This window comes from Trichechus manatus, unplaced genomic scaffold (genome assembly GCF_000243295.1).
Source record: "Trichechus manatus latirostris isolate Lorelei unplaced genomic scaffold, TriManLat1.0 scaffold00032, whole genome shotgun sequence".
Classification (NCBI taxonomy): Eukaryota; Metazoa; Chordata; class Mammalia; order Sirenia; family Trichechidae; genus Trichechus; species Trichechus manatus.
Window position 1 is genome coordinate 1,813,704 of NW_004443968.1, and position 18,214 is coordinate 1,831,917.

General features: G+C 33.7%; 1 protein-coding gene across 1 annotated transcript in view; it reads left to right on the forward strand.

The window, feature by feature from the left end:
• The window catches only part of RASA1 (RAS p21 protein activator 1), a 123,006-nt gene that overhangs the window by 99,394 nt on the left and 5,398 nt on the right, over positions 1–18,214 (forward strand). The window contains exons 13-23 of the mRNA XM_012555158.2: positions 3,297–3,374; positions 5,544–5,701; positions 6,211–6,287; positions 7,650–7,822; positions 8,159–8,318; positions 9,425–9,567; positions 10,927–11,042; positions 11,889–11,975; positions 14,730–14,797; positions 16,323–16,411; positions 17,850–17,927. Coding sequence (XP_012410612.1) covers positions 3,297–3,374; positions 5,544–5,701; positions 6,211–6,287; positions 7,650–7,822; positions 8,159–8,318; positions 9,425–9,567; positions 10,927–11,042; positions 11,889–11,975; positions 14,730–14,797; positions 16,323–16,411; positions 17,850–17,927 — 1,227 coding nt within the window. The remainder of the gene's footprint in view (positions 1–3,296; positions 3,375–5,543; positions 5,702–6,210; positions 6,288–7,649; positions 7,823–8,158; positions 8,319–9,424; positions 9,568–10,926; positions 11,043–11,888; positions 11,976–14,729; positions 14,798–16,322; positions 16,412–17,849; positions 17,928–18,214) is intronic.

The window sequence follows — 18,214 nt, forward strand, 5'->3', positions numbered from 1 at the left end:
TAAGGAATGAGAACATTATTTGTAAGAAACTTTTTGAAACAAATGTAAAAAAACAGTTTTTAAGTTAAGGATTATTCCATTTTAAATTGAACTTGTATTCCGTACTGTTAAATCCAACTGAGAATGCTCATTTAAAATCTCTGCATAAAGGTTATACATATTCTCCGTACAGTCTAAGATAAGCCAGTTAGTTTTGTTAATGAGTGTTTTTATTCTTCATTGATTGAGCACCATGTCTAAAAATAAAAGTTCAGTCATCAAGAGGAAAAATATTTTGGGAATTTTCTTTTATTTTCTCTTTAAGTCTAGATACCATATCTGCTTCCAATACTAGCCACTGATCCATGTGCAAGCCCTTCTAAAATAACTTTAATTAAATTTTAAGTAGTTCTGTGAAGAAATAATGTTTTTAAAAATCTTGTTTTTAAAAATGTATTGCTTTCTTTGAACCATAATATTTCTGTGGGTGTTTAGTTGAATTATATATGTGGCTGTTTTTCTGCTTATACTCTATGGAAAGAACCTGAAGTGGGTTAAGAAGTCAAAAGAAAGTGATTTTGTTGGAAATAGAATATAATTTGCCAATCCTAAATATGAGGCCAAAACCCAAAAACCCATTGCTGTCTAGTCTATTCCGACTCATCCTCCTAAAACTGAATCCTGACATTGACCCCTGACTCATAAATTACAAAAATGTCTTAAACTCATAGTATAAATTTGATGAATGAGCTTTTATGTTTTATGGCTCACAATTGAATGTGATATTTCAGATCTTTGCATAATAGCTCAACTAAATACCCATTCAACATGTAACTGTCATAAAACCTTTTTTGTGGCTATACATCCTAAACTTAAGGAGCCCTGGTGGTGCAGTGGTTAAGTGCTCGGCTGATAACTGAAGGGTTGGAGGTTCAAACCCACCAGCCGCTCCGCAGGAGAAAGATGTGGCAGTCTCCTTCCATAAAGATTCTAGCCTTGGAAACTCTATGGGACAGTTCTACTCTGTCTTACAGGGTCACTGTGAGTCAGAATCAACTCGATGGTGGTGGGTTGATAAGATATCCTGAATTTACAAATAGTAAAAGTAGGTCTCAAAATATTTAGGTGACTTAGTCATTATTTTAAAATGTTAGAAATCTTCCGTCTTTATGTATAAAGATATGCCACATACCCTGATGACATTTCAGTGTGTTTTGCATGCCTCACTTAGGTGTATAAATGGGACATTTTATTATTGTATTTATACTTACTCTTTTCCATATTTCATATTTCTGCATACCACTTAAAGTCGAAACGAGTTTTGACTTTAAGTGGTATTTCCATTTTTTGTTGGTTTTGGTGGGCTGTGGGGTCTCTGTTTACTCTTGTTACTTCTAAAAGCCGTGGTAGTTGACTTGGTCTTAATTTGCTCTATAAAGGCTTTTAACATTGACAGAGTTTAAATTCATTGAAGTAGCAAACAAACTAAAGACATAATAGACTAAAGCAATAGCAAGGAGCTTTCCATAAATATGTATGCCAAAGTGAAATATTTAGATTTCTTTTTAAAAAACCTAAAGTTGTTTGCTTTTCTCCAGAGCACTATTTAAACATTAAAAAAAAATAGCTGTAATTTAATTGGATATTAGACTGAAATTTTTTTTTAATCTGATGTTATATTTGAAAGACTTATAGCTTACAGATAACCCAAAATCCTTATAAATTTTTGTCTGTATTATGGTCTAAGGTAAAAGATTACAATGCTTTTCATCAAATCCATCATCATCACATTGTAATTTGATTTTGCAATTAATATCAATCCTGTTCACAGAACGTATCAAATTAAAATCTGCCGTAGGGTGCCTTAAGTAACAGCTTAAATATAAACCAAAAAATCCCAAACCCATTGCCCTCCAGTTAATTCTGACTCATGGCGACCCCACACGCTATAGAGTAGAATTGCTCCATAGGATTTGCTTGGCTGTACACCTACTCCTCAGTTATCCACTATCTTGTTATCTGACACTCACACTTAGGACAGTAGTAAAAAATCTGGCTGTTCCGCACATTAATGAGTCGATAGGCATAATGACTGTGGAGCGTCCCTTCCCTTGAGGACAGTCTCCAGGAGGCCTCCAGGAAGCTGGGTCCTACTGCCCCACTTCCTCCTTTCTGCCGGTAGGGGCGCTGTGCTGCCCCTTGACCTCTACTCTGTCCTGCAGTCAGGGGCGGCCTCCCCAGTGGCCTTTCCCAGCCAGCAGGAGCTTGTTTTGGGTTCCCAGCTTCTATGTGACCTGAGGCCCTGTGGCTCAAAATTGCTGCAGGGTGCAAAGGGAGGAAAAGAGGCATTGGAGAGGTCTTTGGATGAAATGCGTGCAAGTTTAGTAGCATCCCAAAATGACTGAGCTGGGTCTGAAGCCTCCACCTCAGTGGCAGGTGTAAGGCCAGACTCCCAGCACCCTCGTAGGAAGCCCCAAGCCTTGCTGACTTGCTAGGCCTGGAGAGCAGAGCAGGCTCTGGGATCGTGAATGCAGGGCTTACAGGGATGGGAGTGGAGCCCTGGAGGCAGCTCCACAAGAGAAGCTCTGACCCAGCACTGGAGAAAGGTGAAGTGGTTAAGCCATGGGCACTTCAGTTACACAGCCTGGCTTTATCCAGCTTTGTCTCTTCCATGCCTCCTTTTATGTAGAGGAATAATCCGTAACTGGACTCATCACAGTGATGAGCACTGTGATCATATTTGTGAAATTAAAAAAAAATTGGACAAATGGATGGTCTGAAAACAGGAAAAAAAATCCTCCATTTTTGCATAATGCCGATTTTTGCACAACAGCTTGGTCTTTAGAACCTAACCATGTCTGTAAATGAGGAGTGGCTGTAATGTTTTATAGAAGCAGATCTTCCATGGCACTGCTGGGTGGTTTGAATTGCTGACCTTTAGTAGCCTGTTGCAAACCGCTTGTGCCACTCAGGGACCAGCTTAATATATACCTAGGCATTTTTGTCCAAGGTAGTCTTTGGGAGAAACAGTCTCTTTAATTAAATATGTTTTTTGCTAATAAAAGGCCATCCCTTAGTGTACGTAGCATTAACTTAGAGATTCTACAGAATATTTTTTTAAAAGAATAATTATAATTGTTTTGGTTATTGTTTTACTTTAAACAGTAGGTCACAAATATATTAAACTGTATTACACTCTTAGAAATGGCAGTCTAGGTAAGGAAAGAATACTGAATTTGAAAAGCTAATTGATGACTGGAAACTAAATAAACTAATGTATAACATATTTCTTTGAAATGCTGTGTTATTTTTTGTAGGACTGGATGAAAGGTCTGCAGGCATTTTGTAATTTACGGAAAAGTAGTCCTGGGACATCTAATAAACGCCTGCGTCAGGTGAAACATTGTTTTCTTTCATTTGTAATTGTCACATTTTGTTCTGTCCCTTTGCTCTTTGTTTTTTCATTTCTACCTGAATTATTTTGGGCAAGATTTTCAAACACTTTAGAATTCTTCAGAAAGGTTAATCTTTTCAGGCATTTTAAAGCCATGCTGCCCCTAGCTTCAGTAGCGGGAGAAATAGTTATTTTTTTGAAGCAGGTTTTTCTTTAATATACCAGCTGGGTTCTTGGTCCATAATTTCAGTTTTTGAATACATGTTGTTGTTAGGTGCCATCAAGTTGGTTCTGAGTCATAGCGACCCTATATACAACAGAATGAAACACTGCCCGGTCCTGTGCCATCGTCACAATCATTGTTATATTTGAGCCCATTGTTGCAGCCACTGTATCAATCCATCTCATTGAGGGTCTTCCTCTTTTTCGCTGACCCTCTACTTTACCAAGCATGATGTCCTTCTCCAGAGACTGGTCCCTCCTGATAAACTGTCTAAAGTACATGAGATGAAGTCTTTCCACCTTTGCTTGTGAGGAGCATTCTGGTTGTACTTCTTCCAAGACAGATTTGTTCGTTTTTCTGGCAGTCCATGGTATATTCAATATTCTTTGCCAACATCATAATTCAAAGGCATCAGTTCTTCTTTAGTCTTCCGTATTCATTGTCCAGCTTTTGCATGCATGTGAGGTGATTGGAAATACCATGGTTTATTTATAATACCAAAGCTTATTTATTCTTCCACTTAAAATAAAACCAAACTAACAATAAGAGAAAGTATTCTTTTGGGTGTTTTTATTATTACTTTTTCTCTAAAAACTTATTTTGACCTATTTAAAAAACGGAGAACTAAAATATATTTATTGAAAAGATTATTTGATAAATTTGTGGGATTATTATTTTATAGTAATTGCTTTTGAAACCTACTGCATAACTCTTAGGTGGTATCCTATCTTTTTTGAAACCTTAACATGTCCTATACTTTAATTTATGAAGAGTCAGAGCTAGGCTTTCTCTTTATACGTATGTAAGGGTCAACTTTATATTCTCCATTTCTTTCCTCTTTTATTTTCTTTGTAGTTTTCCTAGATAATTGCAAGACAGATTTTGACATTCTTGGGGTTTGAGGAAATTTTAATATAGTAGCTATTAATGAAAGTGATTCTTGTTCTATATATGGAAATTTCCAATAAGCTCAGTGAACTTAGCATATTGTTCTGTTGGGAGTGGATAAATGGTTAACATTTAGGGTTACTAAATAGCCCTTGTAACCAAGAGGCTGACCCTTCCCTCAAGGACATTAATCACACAGATAATATCTATGTGTCCTCAAAAGATATTGTGACATTTTATAAGATATGGCAAATCAGACTGAATTTTTTCAAAAAAGAACAAGGTGTGTCTTGTGTGGAACTATAGCCGTGAAATTACCATTCGTACAAATTACCATTGTAATATGATACAATCATAGCTAACATTACTTGAGTTCTTTTCTGTATTAAGTACTCTGCTACATGCTTTACATGTATAGTTTCTAATCCTTACAACAATCTTGCAATGTAGACTTTATTTTATATATGAGGAAAGTGAGGTGCAGAGATACTGACTTTTACAAGGCCACATAAGCAGTAGGTGATAGGAGAGAAAGAAAACCTAATACTAGGAGATGGATGGCCTAACTTTTGGCACCACAGCTTAGACTCCTGACAAGTAACTTAGCTTCTTTGGATCTGTATCGTTTTCTGTAAAATGAGTAGGTAGATTCAGTGTTTTAAAAATATTTTTTAGCTGTAAAACCCTTTATAGAAATCCAGTGTTCCTACTTCTCAACTTTATTTTCTCTGAATCATTGTCTTACGGGGAAAAGGTGTATATCATTTATATATTCAATTGAAATATACATATTAAAATATTCAGTATATATTTCAATATAAGTGGAGGAATAACTTATAAAATTACATTTTTTTTTTTAAACAGGGACCAATTATTTTGAAGACTTGAATGTTGTCTTTTATAATAGATCACATAAAAGGGAAAATATAACTGAAGCTTATTTTCTGAAAAAGGAGAAAAACACTATTATGGGTTTTTGTAAAAATCTATAGTAATTGCTTTTGAAACCTACTGCATAATTCTTGAAATCTGAGGTAACTATTTTTGTCTTTTCTTTAGGTCAGCAGTCTTGTTTTACACATTGAAGAAGCACATAAACTCCCAGTAAAACATTTTACTAATCCATATTGTAATATCTACCTGAATAGTGTCCAGGTAGCAAAAACTCACGCAAGAGAAGGGCAAAACCCTGTTTGGTCAGAAGAGTTTGTCTTTGAGTAAGTCTTATTTTATCATTACATTAAATCATTTTATTTTACTATATTGCATCTTGGTCCCATTTTCTGTCTTTATAGCTAAACTGTCAGAATAAGTTGCCAGGTTCATGTGTTTTAGTAGTATATAGAATTATTTTCTGTTCTATTTGCTCACTTTTATTAGTAAAATGGTAAGTTGTTGGTTTTTCACCTGATTATTAATGTGAGTCAACATTGTAAGTCCAACATTTACTAACTCCTACACACAAAATGTTTACTAGGGCTTCCAGGGCTTACTTGAATTAATTGTTGCTAGTTTAGGGGATTAAAGATGGTACGAAAAGTGTGTAATTTGCTTCTCTGTGTTCCTGCGTACCAAATCATAAAACGTGTTTTGAGTTTACTTTTAAATCTGGCATACTCAAGTTGTTTAGCAGAAACAGGAGGCTTATTTGATCCCAGAACTAAAGGAAATCAGATAGTTTGATGCCAGAACAATTTGTTAATTCTGTTTATCCTTGCTCCTTTAGTGATCTTCCTCCTGACATCAACAGATTTGAAATAACTCTTAGTAATAAAACAAAGAAAAGCAAAGATCCTGATATCTGTAAGTTGATAAAAAAAATTTATTTCTAAAGTAAGCATGTTTTATATACGTACTTTTAAAATTCATAATGGAACATCTTAAAATAGAAGTTAAAAAAAATTTAAGTGCATGTAGTGTAATTTAAGATAGTTTCTTTTTATACTTTTGTTTGGAAAGTATGTATCTAGGAAAGAAAAAAAAAGACCAAAGTGGCTGAACTGTATATACTGGAAACTTAATCCCTTAAATTTAAATATTTATCTATCCATCCTCCTGCTCCCCCACCCCCACTGAAGAGTAATAACACTAAAATGGTAACGGTGACCCTCTCTCTGTGGTACTCCACCACCTACATTCTTTCTACTTTCTAGGTTATTTTCTACTTTCCTATACATAGGATATAAGTCCCTTATAAAGTGGTTGAAAAGAGCAGCCTATTTAAAAAAAAAAAAAAAATTCCTCTGAACTAGAATACTTTTATTTATTCACTTCTGGTAGTTAAACCCTCCCAGTCCTTGTTCTCAGCAGCACATCTTTTTCCATTCTGTTGCTGAAACAGTTGGCAGTAGGTCTTAGCAATTCACACTAGGGTAAATTAGGTTAATACCTTCTTAAAAATTCAGGCTTAGGGAAGGAAGTGATGATATGTATTAAAGATCAAAGCCTGAATTTTTCCTTTATAAAATGTTTATTCTGTAATTTCTATACTATTTAAGTGTTTAACATTTTTTAGTGGTGCCCTACTTTACTTTTAAGATAAAGTTCAAACCCCTAGTAATGACACACAAGGAAGGCCCTTTCCTGAACCACCTCCCTCCACGTCCACTATAATCTTTTGTATATCCTTCTCACAAGCCATCCCAGCTTTCTTCTAGTTCTTAAATTGTCCATGGGTTTTAAAAGCATCTGCTGTGCCTTCTGTTTGGAATATATCCCTCCCCACCCCCACCCCATCTTCCTACTTAGCTACACCTCCAGATCCTGTTAAAAGTCAGCTGAAGGATTACCTGTTTGGAATGGACTTTTTAACCTCCTTAGGCTAAATTAGATATTATTTCTGTATACTACAATAGCACTAACCACTGTTATAGCACTTTTCACACTGTACTGTGATATATTTCTTGCCTTCTTGGCTAGACTGACCTCCACAGAAGTCAGAGACTCATGTCGTAATCATTTCTGAATCCCTTGTCCCTACTTGTCACAGCATAGTAGGCATTCAAGTAAGTGAATAAATATTCAATTTGTGATGTCATTGAAAACTCCTTTAATAAAAAGCATTTAACACCATAGAGACTGAGCATCAGGAAAATGCATTTATGTAACTAATTATAGTGTCATCTTTTTAGACAGTAATCATTTGATAATGTTTTTCTATCAAAGTATTTATGCGCTGCCAGTTGAGTCGATTACAGAAAGGACATGCCACAGATGAATGGTTTCTGCTCAGCTCCCACATACCGTTAAAAGGTATTGAACCAGGATCCTTGCGTGTCCGAGCACGATATTCTATGGAAAAAATCATGCCAGAAGAAGAGTACAGTGAATTTAAAGAGGTATTACTTACCAGTCTAATTATTTTTGATGGCATTATTAACAGAAACATTAAACATTTAATAAAAGATTCATTAAGTTAAATACAGTAATTTTATAGCTTAGTGGCAAATGGACAGTCAGAGAAGGTTAAAAAGCAAGGCCTTGTAGTATGATGTTGGGCTTAAGAGAGACTAGAAATATGTAGACTACAAATACATTCTATTTTTAATAATGTATTCAATAGAACACATTTCTAAATATAAAAACAGATTCAAAATACATTTCTTACTGGTCTCACTGAGAATGCTTAGTGCTATGCTTAATGCTTAAACAGCCTTTTTTGATGTCATTTTTAGCTTATACTGCAAAAGGAACTTCATGTAGTCTATGCTTTATCACATGTATGTGGACAAGACCGAACACTACTGGCTAGCATCCTACTGAGGATTTTTCTTCATGAAAAGCTTGAATCATTGTTGCTGTGTACACTAAATGACAGAGAAATAAACATGGAAGGTAAAGTATGAGTGTGTTAGTGTGATGCTTTTAAAAATTGGGTTAGATTTTATATATAAACTATATATGGACAACTTTATCTTTGAATATATTAAATTGCTAAATCATTTGCAAAATAAGTTATTCTATTTTTCCTTCATTAAAAATGGCAATTGGGATGCTAGTTTTGACTTTTATGTTGGTATTATTGGAGGCTAGTATTTCTAATAGAGGTTTCTATCATGGCAAATTAATGTTAAAAAGAAACGGTAAGAAAGTGATTTCTGTATCCAGGTCAGTGGCATATAATACTTGATATCAAGAATAATTTGGTATAATTACCATGCTCTCGTTTTTTACTTACTCATTGCACAGTAGTTGGGTGTCAGCTGCATTTTATTTGTAGCTTCTATAGATATGTATTAAAGATCACAGCTGGACACACAGTGCTTTGTAAAGGACACATAAATATGTCAGAATAACCTGTTTTCCCCCACTACTTGACTCACTAGCCGCTTTGACTCATTAACAGTGCTTGCTACTAGATTCCTCAAGTAAAATCTAGAGCTGTTTCCTTCTAATCATAGAATATGTATAAATATATGGATTTATCAAGGAATGGATTAAGTGGTGGTACATATTTTAAACTGAGATTGTAATTTCATGTTTTAGTAAAATTTTATTAAAACTTATTAATAGTCATGTTTCAGGTTAACCAATTAACAATACTGGGATTTTATGTTATAGTCTTATTTGGGGTATTAACAAAAATTTTTAACAGCATGGGATCAGTGGGCAGCAAAGCTGGGATCTGGTCCTAGTTTTGTTACTAACTGGCTATGATCTTAGATAAGTCACTTAACCATTCTGAGCCTTTGGTTTGTTTTCATGTGAACATAGAGGTATTTACTGTTTTAAGATCTAGTGAGGTAATGAATATGAAAGTCTTTTGTGGAGTTAAATCTATAGAAATATAGGATATCATTAAAATCAGTATTTCAGTGCTGCAAAAAGCATTTAAATAGCCATAATTGTATAGTGGTTGAGGAAAAATGAATTCATCTCTAATTTGGTTCACATCAGTACAATCCTTTACAATTAAACTTTTAATATAAATATTTACGTAGATGAAGCCACTACCCTATTTCGAGCTACAACACTTGCAAGCACCTTGATGGAGCAGTATATGAAAGCCACAGCTACACAGTTTGTTCATCATGCTTTGAAAGACTCTATTTTAAAGATAATGGAAAGCAAGCAGTCTTGTGAGGTAAGAATTTAATGTCTTTAAGTATTTCAGCAGAGAGCATATTTTAATAGGTAATGCTTTATAGATAATTATATTTCAAGGAAAATACTAGCTTTGTAAAATTAATCATCAGAGCAATTCTATTTTCTGTATTTATGGAAAACAGATTTTTAAAAAGGATATATGTTATTTTAGGATTAAAAACCAAGTTGCAGCAGAAACTCATGAAAGTAGTTTGTCATTTCCCCTACTGTACTAATGATAAGTATATGCTGCTTTCCAAATGTGTGCCTGACGTAAATTGAAGGTTTTGCTAGAGACTTTTATTGTATAATCTGGTTACGTTCTATGTAGCACTTCATAACATCTAGGTTTGTTCTTGAAAGTTTTTTGGGTGGAGTTACCAAGATAACCCCCAAAACAAAGGAAACAAAAGCATCCTCTTAGCATTAATTAAGGCTTCAGCGTAAATTCAAAATAAACCATTAAGATAAAGAGTGGACTCTCACTTATATGACTGACTATCCTCTAATTTTATTTTGAAGGTAAAGCAACTAGAGAAGGAAGACACTAAATATATTTTTTTTAATGTGATACAAAAAAATAAAGAACTGCTTTTGATAATGTACACTGGCAGCTGTCAAATGTTAAAATCTGCACTAAACTGTCAATTTTTACTAATAAAGGGAATAAATGAGAGATTTAGTGTTGGAAACCTGATGTAATGCCATAGTTGGTTTAACCATGAAGGATGATACAGAAATGCTAGGGCGTCTCTGCACTTAAGATAAATCTATTCCTTGATACTAGCTCACAATTTTTCAGGGCTTACTGGAAAAGTTTCCAGAAAGGTTCATGATTCCGTCTAAGGCATTTGGTATTAAATAAGTCTCTCATTTATATTCCTATCAGTATTTTTCCCCCTTCAAATAGAAATTAAGCTAGGCTTTATAGTAGTGGTATGGCAATCTGTCTTCCTATTTAAATACTCCTAGTATATTTGTGAAAAAGTGGCCACTAAAGCTGTGTTTTTGTCTTCTTGTTGAGAATATTATATTTAAAATGAATAAAGTCTAATCTGATTTTGTGTACCTGTAAAAATCTATGGCAAAGTGCAGTAACTGAATAGAAGAGAACGTTGGGATTAGTCCCAAAGGAACGGAAAATTGTTGTATGCTCACTACTGGCTCTTAAGTTGGATAATAAGGAATCGATGGTAATAAACCCATTAGAAAGGAGTTCCGTAGAGCAAACTATTTAAAAATACAAAAGACAAAAAATGGAAAAATAGCAGTGAAAACTACAGTTGCTTGGTTACTTTCATTCATTTGCATTTGTCATTGCCAAGATGCATTTATGTTGATTTATTCCTTCTCTTAGTTAAGTCCATCAAAGTTAGAAAAAAATGAAGATGTGAACACTAATTTAGCACACCTATTGAACATACTTTCAGAGCTTGTGGAGAAAATATTCATGGCTTCAGAAATACTTCCACCGTAAGTGGTGAAATTTTAATTTGACAAGAAATTGTATATCTGCATTTTGAAAAATTTGTATTTCTTAAATGTGAAAGCTTTTCCATTGTCCTGATGTTTTTAGACTCTGAAAAAGTTAACGGTTTTTAATCTTTATATGATGAATTGTGTTTAAGGAAAAGAGTGAATTAAAATCAGAGTGAAATAATCTCCATTAAAATAAAACCATGTTTTTATACAGGCCAGTATGTCTGGTTTATGTAGTAACTTGGGGAGTGAGCAGAGGCTTATAGTCTCAGATTTGAGGGGATAGTAAAAGACATGTCCATCCATTTATTCTGTGCTTGCGTTTCTTCAAATTTTGAAGAAATTTCTTGTCAATTTTTACTAATAAATAAATTTTACTAATAAATTATAATACTGATAATCACTCAGTATCTGCTTAAAGGCTTCCAGTATTAGTGAACTCATTTGTTCAGGTAGAAGTTAACTTCTCATCTTAAGCCAAAATCTGTCTCCCCAAAACTTGGACTCATCAGTCCCTGTGTATCCTCATTCAAATACTTGTTTCATTTTCATTAATATAGAAGTAGTCTAGAAATGGTAAAATTTCTTCCAGAATAAATGTTAAGATGTTGGCTAAATAAATTGATGATGAAAACATTAAAGTTTTCCTTATCCGTTGCTAAATATGACTCGTTATTTTGAGCAAATTACTTTTTTGGGGGAAAAGGCCCTTATATTAAAATGTGGTATGTTTGGGTAAATAGATAGTTAAATGGCTTCACTCATTTTAACTCTTGGCTGCAGTGAGATGAGTTATTTTCACTTGCTTTTGGTATTGAGATGATTGTGTTGTTTTGGCAGGACACTGAGATATATTTATGGGTGTTTACAAAAATCTGTTCAGCACAAGTGGCCTACAAATACCACCATGAGAACCAGAGTTGTTAGGTAAGGCTAGTCAATTCATCTGTTACATTACTGTATATAACACAGACTAATAGTTGAGTGGATAATTTTGAAAATTAGAAGAATAATAGTACACAGCATACAGTTCAACGCCTTTTTCTTTGACTTTTATGTCGGTGCCTTGTTGAATGTTTTTTGAGTTCAAGTAATTCTTTAACTTAACTGTATTTTTATAAGTTACTGTGAGATACTTAGTTACCTTTTGTTTTTTGTTAAAACCTGAACATTCATTTATTATCAGTTAACTATTTGAGACTTTTACAGAATGAGCTTAAAGGCGTCATAACCAACAGAATTTGTAGCTAACTTCATATAGTGCCCCCCACATACACACATACACATGGTCGATATATGGTGTTCAAAGGGAAGAGCAATAGTGGAACCATTTAGATTGGTTTGTAATACCATCAGTGACTCCAGGCTGATTGTCAGTCAGAGGCTCTAGTTCTGAAGCCAGATCCCCTGTATTTCACTCTGCCCATTGTACATAATGAGAAAGAATTGCTTTGGCAGTCACGAAATTTTGGAGCTTATATAAAGGGACTTCACTATTATTATTCTAACTTATTTTTCCAATGAGGAAGTAGATCTGGAGAGGTTAAATTGTTTCCTAAGGCTGTACAGAAAGTGACAAAGGCAGAACTAAAGGCAAACCTTTTAAGACCCAGTCTGTTACCCTTAACACTATTGCAGGCTTTTGTTGAAACAAACGCCAGCCCATTCAAAGCAATTGGAAGTTTAATGCAAAAGCATTGGAACAGAGTTTCATAATAATTTATTATGAAACTATACACTGCTGGTCATATTACATCCCATAAAAAATTAGGCAACCACCAAAAAAGACACCAGTATGATACAATTAGTTTTGAAAATGTATGTTAATCCTGCCCACAGTCTAAATTTTATAAAGGGGTAAAGTCTCTTTTGGTTAATTATAAATATTTAAGAGTTGTGGACTCTGTATTTCTTCATTTTAGCAGTGACTGGGAGGAAGAGAAAGAATTACAAGCATGCAAGCAAGTTATTAATGTTTCAGCACAGTCGTGTGTGATGTAAATGAAAACTTTTCTATAAACTATAAGTTTCTAGCAAGTATAATTGTTAAGCAAACACAGCAAGAAATCCTACTATGTAGATTGGTTGATGGACACGGTATTTTAAGGGGCATTTATGCTCACAGTGATGAATTCTGTCCCTAGTAAGCTTTTTAATATGTGTAGGTAATTATGTGTCCCTCTCAAATTTAACAGCACCTCTAAAAACTCAGAGAAAGTAGATTTGCACACTGAAAATCTTTTATAGTTCATACTGCCAGGCAGTGTTTCATGTTCAAAGAATGTTTTCCAGCAAAATGTATGCAAGCTTCATAAATTAAGAGAAATCCAAATTTAAGGACTTAATACTTTGTTGTTATATAATTATTATAAATGCTGTTATATAATTATTATAAATGCTGTCTGAGAATAGCATTTTCTAAGAGTCCAAAAATTAGCAGACTGTCACTGTCATAGGTTCAAAGTGTAGATGCTTAGAAGATGAATTATCCTCTCAACACAGAGAACAGAGACCCTACCAATTGTTTTAATCTCTAGAAGGAATTTTATAAACTGTTTTGGGAATAAGGACTGTCTTTAGAAGGGGCAAGTGAGAGTCAACTATTACCTAATTTCTAAAAGGAATTAGAGAAAAATTATCTACATGATGACATACTCTACCAGTGACCAAAGGAGGCAGAGTAAGATTATCTATATAAGCTTGCATTTTTATATTACTACATTGTTCCCAAAGTAAAGTCATATTTGACAGTTGTTGCTATGCCATATGCTTTTATAGTAATTCTTACTTGTTATTACTATTTTGTGATTTGGTAACAATTTATTTTTTCTATTTTAGAAAGCCTAATGTCTTTTTCTTTATTACCTTAAAAGCTTTTCAGCTTTCTGTAGTATACATTTTCATTTATCAAGAGACCATGTTTTTCCTAGTGAAATGGATTCTTATTTTCATATGAAGCATCAACAAAATATATATAGGCACCTTGCTTTAGAGCAGACGCTACCTGTTGTTCTTTAAATAAATAATAATGGAAGTTTTGGATCATTATAGGACTGTGTAGCTATAAAAAGCTTTACTAGGACTCATGTAGTATTTCAGAAAATTTCAGAGTTCCTAAGGACACTGCTTCCTCAGAGTTAAGTACAAAATACACTTCTGACCAGTTGCCATCAAGTTGATTCCAACTCATGGCAACTCCATGTGTGTCAGAGTAGAACTGTGCTACACAGGGTTTCCAATGATGTGATTTTTTTCGGGGGTAAGTAGATTGCCAGGCCTTTCTTCTGAAGTACTTCTGGAGGACTTGAATCACCAGCCTTTCGGTTAGCAGCTTAGCATATTAACTCTTTGCATAACCCAATGACTCCCTTAGCCTGGAATAAATAGTAGTTAAGATAGTAAATGCTACAGATGTAACTTAACATCTTCCCTAAGTAAATCTAAATTTCTAAATTTGGGAAAAGTGAGTAATACTTTTATGAAATATTTGTGTATGTTCTTAAGATACTTGGGCTTACTATTTTTATTTTTTAAAGCTCTCTGTATTTGGGTTTCCCTGTAGTTCAGAGTAAAATTTGTGGTTCTTATGACTATTTTAAAGATTTTGTTTATATATACGTGTGTGTGTATATAACATATATGCAGTAATTTTCTAAAGAAAAAAATCTCCTTCTCATTTAGTGGTTTTGTTTTTCTTCGACTTATCTGTCCTGCTATCCTGAATCCACGGATGTTTAATATCATCTCAGGTAATCAGCCTTTGATGAATTTTGAAATTAAAAAAGAATGAACAGTTTTATACTACCTAGTAAGAATACTTGGTTTTTCCTATTAAATCTGATTTTTTTATTATTGATTTCTAACATGGTTATAAAGCATTCCAAAGCACCCTTCCGTTTCCTTCTTTTTGTTTCTTTAGCTTTTCTTTCCATCTAATACCTGAAGCCTGAAATGGCATGAGACACATTCCACTTTTTTTCCACCCCTGTGTCTCCAGCTCTCATTATGACGACTTTTTCCAGTCTGCAACTTGGTTTTCCAAGTTGGGAAAAGCTTTCTGTGCACTTATCCCATGTTAGACACTTTGTCAGTACGACTGTAAGCGGGAGCTTAAGATCAGATTAAAATTCTATCTACAGTTGCCGTAGTGTTCTATGAGTATTTATGAAGAAAGCGGCCCTGGTTTTCCCCACTAGAGATTTCTTGTTACCAGTTCTATAATGTTGATTGGCAATTTTAAACTCTAATAAACCAGATTTGGTTTTGCTTATTACCCATATGTCTGTTATGGAATGACTTTCAAATGTTGTAGGCTTTGAGAAGAGTGAAATTTGTGATGTGAAATATAATAAAGATCCACTAACAGAAGGAACCTGAAGCATTTTTACTTAATAATTTGAAGCTCAAAGTTGTATTTAAAAATATTTTGGAAAATACTAACTTATAGCTGTCAACATCTCTGTTAATTGTCTTTTACTGCTACTAAAATGATTGAATCTCCTAATTCAATCTCCTAAGAATTAAGGGTTTGAACTCCTTTTGGACAGATTTATCTGAATGTTGGCCTCTGGACCAGTAGGCAACACTATTTATAGTTGCTGGTTAAAGTACAGTAGAGTATGATCTAAAGTCAGGCAGTCAAGTAGACTATATGGGTTTTTTACTGTTAAATAAGAATCTTAAGTTTCAGGGCTTAAATTTAATAGCCACAGACACTTTTCATTTATATCCCAGTATATTATATATTCTCTAGGAAAATGCATCTTGACTGATCTTTTATTAAAGTTCATGTTTTTTTTTCCCCTCAGAATAAAGCAGAGGTCCCAGACTTTACCTTTGCTCTTTAACTTTAGAATGAATTATTTGTAGTCATTGGAGGTTGTGAGCAGGGAATTGCTCAGATTGCAAATTGCTAACCTGAGGGGGTAAAAATTAGCTTTGTGAATTGTCCTGAAGGGAGTGTGGAGTGAGTCTTTTTACAGATAAAGATAAAGCTTTGAAATAATCTGAAATACTATCAATCAGTTGAGGATTGCTGGGTTTTGTAGTACTCTTTTGACAAAACTAGAAGCACTGATAAGTGAATTAACTTTCTCTTTTAACTGAAGTTCTATTGACTTATGTAGGTCATATATTTTTAAAAAAACATTGAGTTCTGAAAGAAGAATGTTAGTATTTTAACAACAAAGAAACATTAAAGTGTTAAATTTATAATGGTTTACTTGGAAGTACCTTTGGAATTGGTGTCATTAACTGTGCCCATTTTTCTTATAGATTCCCCATCACCTATTGCTGCAAGAACACTGATATTAGTGGCTAAGTCTGTGCAGAATTTAGCAAATCTTGTGGAGTTTGGAGCTAAGGTAAAAAACATTTCGATACTTTAAAATGTGATTTAGGAATGAAACTGACATGATAAAACCATAAAATGCAGCTTATGTGAATTTTCAGCAGTGGACATTTCATAAAGAGAATTTATATTTTAAAAATGTTTTTAGATTTTACATTTTAATAATGAAATTACAAAAACCAGCCTTTAGCCACTATAGAAAACTATTATTTTTTCAAGATCTAGTACACTCCAGTTACCACAAATTTAAATATAAGTCAGTGACAATATTTTTAAATGCACCCAAATCTATTTTATTATTTCACAAAACATTCACCGTAAATATAAACATGCAGTTATTTTAAAAAAAAAAAAACCCACACATGATCCTTCTACTTAAGGATAATGACTTAATATTCTTGTAGGGATCAGACTGTCACCTGCTGTGTCATTTAATATTGAAAAACTTCTTTTGTATTTGGAAATATATAACAACTTTATTATTCATGCTGGTTAACTTAGTATGCCATCATTTGGATGTCCTATAATTAGGTTAACTAATCCTTTATTGAATGCTTAGATGGCTTCTGACTTGCCAGTATTATAAATAGTGCTGTTACAAGTATCCTTAGATATACTTCCTTTCAAACATGTCCAATTATCTCCTTAAATTAACTTTGGAGTAGAATTACTAATTTAAAGAAGTATATACATTTTATACGTTTTTGCTCTGTACCATAGGATTGCCCACCAGCAATATAAGACTTGCTACTTCCCACAGTTTTGCAAAACTGAGGATACTATTTTTTATTTTTTGCCAATCTGACAGACATAATGTTACTCTCTGTTTCATTATTTTATTACTCTTAGAGACTGAATATTTCTTTTGAATTGCCTACTGAGGTCCTTATCTCTGTAGGTTTCTTACAGATTTTAAGAGACCTTGTGTTAATAACTCTTTCCTGTTTTGTAACATAGCAGATTTTAGTATGATGAGCAGTTTACATATGTGATTGAACTTTTTAAGTTATTTGAATCCTGAAGCAGGTTATCAACATTTTCCTGTTGTGGTCTTTATCACACTGTGTTTTAATCGCTGGTAGTCTGCCTGCTAAACCCACACCCCTGGTATGGACCCATGTTTGTCATGGTACCTGGCAAATAAGAGTTTCTCGGTAATTATTTTTTAATGAATTATAAAATAATCAATTTGTGTCAGCTAGCTATGTGTTCTGGTTTGCTCCAGAATTTCTCATTCTCTCATGAAAAGTCCCCCAGTTCCTCAGTGTAGCTGTTTACTTCTATTAGAAGGAAAATACTATTGCCATATGATGAGATAAATTCTTGTGGACATGTGTTGGCTACTGATGGACATAATTAGATTTATAAGAATTCTTGCTGCATGCATGATAGATCAGACAATAATGCTTGTTTTTTGATGCATATAATAAGCTTATTTCTCTGTTTTTTAGGAACCCTATATGGAAGGAGTAAATCCATTCATCAAAAGTAACAAACATCGTATGATCATGTTTTTGGATGAACTTGGGGTATGCATGTATTTTTCAAGTTCTTTGAGACCTATATTTAGTGTAGCTGAGCATTAACCAATTTAAGCAACAATCTTTATAGATTTTTCTATCCAGTTCTGAGAAAGGGGTTGGGGGGACCAAGAAACCACGTATTTTTGTCTACCTTTCTAAACAAATTATTAGTTCATTTGATTAGCTACCAGCATTCATTCTTAGATTACATCAAACATACACTGTTGTGCTTCTGGATGACATGTATGATTTTTTTTTAGTTTCTTTCTGTCTTGGCCTTTGGTCATTACCTT